This window comes from Crotalus tigris, unplaced genomic scaffold (genome assembly GCF_016545835.1).
Source record: "Crotalus tigris isolate CLP2741 ecotype Arizona unplaced genomic scaffold, ASM1654583v1 scf7180000023925.83092, whole genome shotgun sequence".
Classification (NCBI taxonomy): domain Eukaryota; kingdom Metazoa; phylum Chordata; class Lepidosauria; order Squamata; family Viperidae; genus Crotalus; species Crotalus tigris.
The window spans coordinates 1-7020 of record NW_024100271.1 but is presented as its reverse complement, the minus strand read 5'-3'; the positions used below and the strand labels follow the sequence as shown (position 1 = coordinate 7020).

General features: G+C 35.7%; 1 protein-coding gene across 1 annotated transcript; it reads left to right on the top strand.

Moving 5' to 3' along the window:
* Window positions 1-727: 727 nt before the first annotated feature.
* LOC120298508 (cytochrome P450 2C5-like) lies at window positions 728-6994 on the top strand. The gene is made up of 6 exons (XM_039322308.1): window positions 728-1092; window positions 1601-1763; window positions 2973-3122; window positions 4513-4673; window positions 5714-5884; window positions 6504-6994. The coding sequence occupies exons 1-6, from the start codon at window positions 919-921 to the stop codon at window positions 6669-6671; spliced, it is 987 nt and encodes a 328-aa protein (XP_039178242.1). The 5' UTR covers window positions 728-918; the 3' UTR covers window positions 6672-6994.
* The last annotated feature ends 26 nt before the right edge of the window (window positions 6995-7020 follow it).

Here is a 7020-nt window from a genome sequence, read left to right as displayed (position 1 = left end):
TCGGAAGGATGGAAGGCTGAGACAACCTTGAATCAAGGTATGTGCCACTGTGGCCAGATCAATTACAGGTAACAAAGTCTTTTTGGCCGTCATTACTGTTCTGTTTCAATCATAAAGGCATTGAGACGAGGCAGGAGTAACAACAGTCTTCTTTTTATTTAATCACCAACAGAACCAAAACAAAATGGCACGGATTCCTTTTATAATCCTTTTCAGGGACAGTGTCAACCAATCAATGCAACATATTTCTCCCACCTTGCGCATGCGCAATAGGCTGGAGACAGCCTGTATGGTCCCAGGCATTCACGTGGTCTGCCCGGGCGTCTCTGCAGCTTCCTACACCTGCTGAGTCACTCAGCAGGCCCAGGACATAACAATTACAATATGGGCTCATCCAAACATTGAATGTGACTACAGGTGACGTTATCCCGGGACATGTATATTCACCTTCATTCACAAAAAATATTGCCCCATGATGCACCATTTTGCCCAGTTAAAGGTCATGACAACATTGTACTTACTTATGATCATAATATTGAATTCAGGGCTGTGACAACTCAGTGAAAGAAAAAGAAAAACGTAAGTTTCACAGGGTTCAGTAGCAAAAGTTAATTAATTACTCTTTCACAAGTTATTGTATAGTCAGCAAATAAGAGAGAGTGCTTAAAATGAGTTGTTTATTTAAGGATTTAGCCAAAGTTGTCCACAGTCCAAAGATAAGAATGTTGATAAGTAACTCTCCTATACTAATAGAGGTGAAAGAATAATTTGAGCTGAATGTAAATAAGGAGGTATGTAAAGGTTAGAGGAAGTGAAGAATTTAGATGTGATTGGGGATTCAATTGGTCTCCTTCTTTCAACGTTGTCTCCTTTAAACAGCTTTTTGGATTTTTGAAGAGGAAAACAACTGAGGAGAGGATGGAGCTGACATGGGCAGGAGTTCTGCTTCTTCTCTGTATACTTTTCACCCTTTTCTCATCTTTCCAAATGTACAAGAAAAAAGGGCAGCTGCCCCCTGGACCTACTCCATGGCCTATTCTGGGGAACCTCTTTCAGCAAGATGTACTACCTCTAAAAAAATCCTATAAAAAGGTAACTATTGTATTTCTTTGCTTTTTCAGGTGATTATTTGGAAAGTTATATCCACATTTTCCTAGTTTAAGGAGTTTGATTTTCTTTTATAAGAGTCCAATTTTATTAGGGGCTCTTGTGCATCTTCAGTAGGAATTTTAATTTAAAGTCACCTAATTACAGTCTGATAAACACACAATGGAGGTTACAAAGTTCATTAAAATATGTGATTACAAGCAAAACTTGCTATCATATATTTTGTAGTACCAGATTACTTGCAGAAATGTATTATACAGTCAAAATTGTGATTATCTCATTCCCATCATCTCTCCAGCTAGGAGATACAGTACTTGCAATTTATCCAATCAAATTGATGAACCCTGTAGATACTAAGAATTATTAAAGGTTAGATTCAACATGATTTCTCTATTATGAATTTAAGAAATATTTCAAGCATGCTTTAGAATAATTTCACCCAAAAATGCTTTATCGTTTAATTAACTGGGTTTTCATCTAATTTTACCTTTAGCTTACAGAAAAGTATGGACCTATATTTACTATCTGGATTGGATCAAAACCAATGGTTGCTCTTTGTGGATATGAGGTGGTAAAAGATGCTTTGATAAATCAAGCAGAAGAATTTGGTGGGCGAACTAATACGCCCTTTCACACACGAGTGTTCCAAAATAAAGGTTGATTCGCTTTTATTTCTTTATTTGTTGTTGCTCTTTTTAATTTTGTATAAATAATTTTATAAGTAATTTCTCTTAATGGCAATTTTCCATCTACCTCAAAATTATTTTAATGCTCTTAATATTATTGATAGTTATGAAAGTTTCACTTGAAATGAAGTTTTGTAAAGAGGTTGATCTGGTCATGTTTTTTGAAGAGGGAGGAACACCTTTTTTTCATCATTTCGCTTCCCCTGATCACTTCTGAAATCTGTTCTGGTTGTTCCTTACATTCAAAAAAAAAAAAAGTAATCTCACCTTTAAACTGGTCCTTTGGGAAGGCAGACTTCAAAGAGGATACTTTGGCAATTTGGACTTTGAATAAATAGGAGTGAAAGAATATTGATTTTGATGTTGGATAAAATCTCTGAGAACATTGTGGACATCCAAAAATAAGAAACAAATAGCTCATTGAGCAAATCAGCTCAGAATTTCCACTCAAAGCATAAATAACCACACTAAAATTATAATTCTTCAGGCATATAGTATGGTTCAAAAGTCTACCTCCCTAGAGGAGGGTATAATGGTGAGAAAGATAAAAGGAAGAGGATGGCCATTTGCAACGTCAATGAACTTAGTTAAAATGATGACAAATGTACCCTTACAAGTCCTGAAGAATTAGGTTAGGGATAGATTGTGTTGGAGGAAATCTAAAGGTAGCTAAGAGTTGAGAGTAACTTGTTAGCACACAATCAAGCAAGCTAGTACATACATAATTGGAAGTGATTTATTTTTGTCAATAAAGCCTCTACAGCAAATAATAATAATAAAATAAAATCCACATAATAATAATAAAATAAAATCCACAACTCAAAACGACTCCAATTTTCTTCTGCTTACTGAAAACGGCATCTCAGTATAGAGTTCCATGTCTAGTGTAGGGATTTCTTTCTATCTATAACACACTTATGACAGCAGTCAAGAATGGAAAGATGGCAACTGTGAAGTTTGCTTCATTGGTATTTCAAACATCAAGCCTTGTTTACTTTAAATGTGAGGAAGGACATTTCTCTGATGCATAATTTATTGCAGTGTAGTAGCCTCTTTCACCTATGATTGAAACAAAGATTTGAAAAAGAAAAGTGCCTGAAATATTATATCGAAACATGCTCTTCCACAAAAGCTGAGAATTGACCAACATCATGATCCTTTTGGTGTCTTTTGTTTCAGGAATATCTACAAATGATGAGAAGAAATGGAGGGAGCTGCGACGGGTCACACTGTCCACCTTGCGAGATTTTGGGATGGGGAAGAAAAGAATGTCTGAGAGGGTGCAGGAGGAAGCTCTTTGTCTGGTGAAGGAAATGGCTGCCACAAAAGGTCGTCTAAAGAAACTGAGACCTGTTCTCCCACAGAAGAATCATATCAGGAAGACTATTATCTTTTAAAATATGAAACTGGAAAGTGTTTGTTGTTTTATGTGAAGTTACAGGAAAACTAGATTCTAAACTGAAACTCAAATCATCTGTGCTTAAGTGCACAAAATAAAGAAAAACTTAGATAGGTATATATATGCGTGTAAAATAAATGAGGTAAGGAAAATATGGATAAGAATCAACTGCATGAGTGATGGAGATCTGTGAGGTGGCGTGGATTTGAATTAAGGCTATTGTAGGAGATGACCAGGCTGATCCCAAGGGAGGGATCAAACAAATCATCAGTCATGAGTCCCTTCATGCCCACAAGAGATCTACATCCAGCCTATCTTGAATCTTTCTACTCTTATCTCCCGCTAATTTCCTTTGGCCATTATTAGTTCAGATTCTTGTAGAGAGCTTAAGGTTACAATAAATCTTTATACCCATTTCAACTGCCTGGATCGCCTGATTTGCCTCCTGCTTGACAGATATAATTTTTTTTTTTCCAGGAGATGTAGCATCTTGGAAAATTATGTTCCATGGACAAGTCTTTTCTGGAAGGAGATTTAAAAAAATAAATAGAAAAAAAATGTGAATGGGATATATATATATATATATATATATATATATATATATATATATATATATATATATTAAAAGAGTTGGATAGATTAGAAGGAGACAGTGTTGAGGGAATAGAGTGCTCAGTTAAAACTGGGAAAAGAAGCCAAAAAAACTGTTTAAACAATTCATTTGAACATGATTATATATCAGGGAAATTCAAGAGCCAGCAAAAGAAGTTATGGATGAATGACATAGGTAATCCAAAACTAGAAAGGAAAACATATAGTCATAAATAGTATTCCTCTAAAGATTTGTGCCCCTTTTGAATATAATCATGAATGCACAAATCTCTGGAATCAGAAGGGGAAAGAAATGAAATAATAGGATTATATTTTAAAAAGAAAGAAGAAAGAAATTAGAAGGTGGAGGGAGAGACAGTCAGGAGAATGAAAACTGGAAATAGAAACTTCTAAGGGAAGGAACAGGGAGGGAAAAACCCACCATGAGCAGAAAAGGGCAGAGAAAGGAGTGAGAAAACAATTCTTGACAGAAGATAGCAAGAAAGTTTTCAAAAAAAACCCTAGTGGTTATAAGATAGATGTTTTCATTTAATTATATCTAGGCTCTTCTATTTAATATTATTTATTTAAAAAAATACCAATAAAATCTTTGAATAACTTCTTTGACCCAAACACACTTTTTTTGTTGAAGTTCTGTGATGAGAATTGTGGAAGGGAAGTTCCCCATTCTTTGATCCCTCCCATTAATGTCTGTGGCCTTTGTTGCAGGGCAGCCTTTTGACCCAAGAAGAAATTTGGCAAGTGCTGTTTCTAATGTGATCTGTGCAGTCGTCTTTGGCAATCGATTTGATTACAAAGATCAAACCTTCATAGAGAACCAGCAGATTGTGGAGTATCAAATAAGATTTCTGACTAGTTTCCTAGGACAGGTATGTTTTTCCTCTCTGATGCTCTTCCTGCTATAAACACTAATTTTTACTAGTGGGCCTCTCTTTGTGTTCGAATATCCAAATAAGGGATGTGGAGATTACTGTAGATGTGATGAGCTACTAAGCAGGAGAAGTCAAATCCAGACGTCCAGCAAGACTGAGCCATCAAAATATAAATTGCTTCTCAGCAAACCTTCTTTCCTGGCTGGGCTTATTTCCCACAGGATCATTTCATTCTCTCGTAACTGCTGTGGGCCCTGACCTGCTTATTTCTAGGACTTGCCCATTTCTTAATTAGTCAGGGAGAGCCAAACATGGAATTTCACTGGAGGGGTTGATTCCTCCTAATTGTAATGTTTCACTTAATTTTTTCATCCCTTGACTGAAAAGTTAACTTTAGTTCTCAAACCTATTTCCATGTTGTTCTAAGAAATGACAATAGCATTATCCCCCAAGCTATTAGGTTTGTGATATAAGAGGAATATCAATATTGTGATCAAACTGAAAGATATAATAGTTTTTAAAAGTACAATGCTACATATTTAACTATATATAATTTGATAATCATCATATCAAATTATGCACAGGCACCTTTCTTCTTCTCATGGCATTTTTAGACATTTCCCCTATTCTTATGTCCCTCTTTCCTCCCTGCTTCAAGAACTGTCATCATTTTCATCATTATCCCTTCATGGGATAGCTGGGGTGGGCCTTGACAGAATATATCCTGCAGGGAACTCAGCCTAGGTGAGGAAAGATCTGGGGAAAAGGCTTGTCAAAGAGATTCCTTTTTAACCAACTTATTATGAATAAAAATTCCTACCATGCAGTAGTTCCTAAGACACTGTATTTACTCAACACTAAAATTAAAGATAGCTTACTGAAATTCTTGTGAAACCTGTCTTCTTGGTCTTGGCACCTAGCTGAGGTTTGATAATTAACAATATCAGACTAAAAACTAATCTCTGAATATTTTGGGCATTAAGCCTTCACCATTATGGTCTAAAAACATATACTGTTTAACGTCAACTCTGCAACAGGTGTACAATACTTTTCCAAAAACAATGGAATACTTTTTTGGACGACATATCGAGTCTGAGACAGAAAAAGTCTATGATTATATCCGTGATAAAATGGAATTGCACAAGAAGACATTGGATCCCCAGAACGCGTGTGACTATATTGATTGCTTCCTTCACAGAATGGAGAAGGTAGGCATAGATACCATCTCTGCATAACTGTCTAAATATCTCCAATATGTATCTAAGATGAAACTAGTTCATCTTGTATGAAAGAATATGAAAATATTTATCCCCCTTTTTATTACTTCAATTTGCCATTTATTAACATGTACTCCTATGCCCGACATAATTAAAAATGAATAAGTATAGACATTTGCTTTACATGCTAATTTACACCTCTTCTACACTCTTAATAGGTGATATAAAGATAATAATTCATCTTGCAGGAGCAATTTCTATTAGAATTAGTCTCTCAGATGTAACATTCAAGCTTCTATGCTCAGATCTAATCCAGTTTTCCCACCATACAGCTTAAGAGTTGCTTTTGTCCAGCTCTAAATAACAACCTTTAATTCTCGTAATTTCTTGTGGTAAATATTTGATAGGTAGGTCAGACAGGCAAATTGTTTCCTCTCTGCATCAAATGGTGATTGCATAAATGCTTTACAATTGAAAAATTCTCCTATATATTCTAAAGTTAGTCAGTTAAGTTTCCTTTAACTGAAAGAAACACTATGAAGAGTTTCATAAATTACTTTAAATCAATCCCATTTTCATCCTTCTGTTTCCCTTTCTATTTTCTTTTCAGGAGCAGAACTCATCTGAGGGAATCTACACTCTTGAAGATCTTGTGATTACTGTGCTTGCTCTCTTTACTGCTGGGACAATAACCACAAGCCAAACTTTGCTACGCAGCCTCCTAGCAATGGCTAAATTGCCACACATTCAAGGTACAGAAATAACTACAAATATATAAAGGTGTCAACTCTTTAGGGCAGGGCTCTTCAAACATGGCCCTTTTGTGACTTGTGGACTTCAACTCCCAGAATTCCTCAGCCAAGCACTCTAGCTGAGGAATTCTGGGAGCTGACGTCCACAAATCATAAAAGGACCAGGTTTGAAGACCCCTGCTTTAGGACTTCCATTAATAATCCTGGAAAAAAATAAAGTAAGGATGCTGTTGAGTAAAGTAAACTCATTGCAGCTGTATTTCTGCAGTTTTCCTGGCAGGTTTTGGGAAGTGTTTGCCAAGATCTTCTTACAGAATGTTTTGTTTTGTTTTGTTTATTTCCCAGTTTAAATAACATGCCCTTGGAACAACAGGG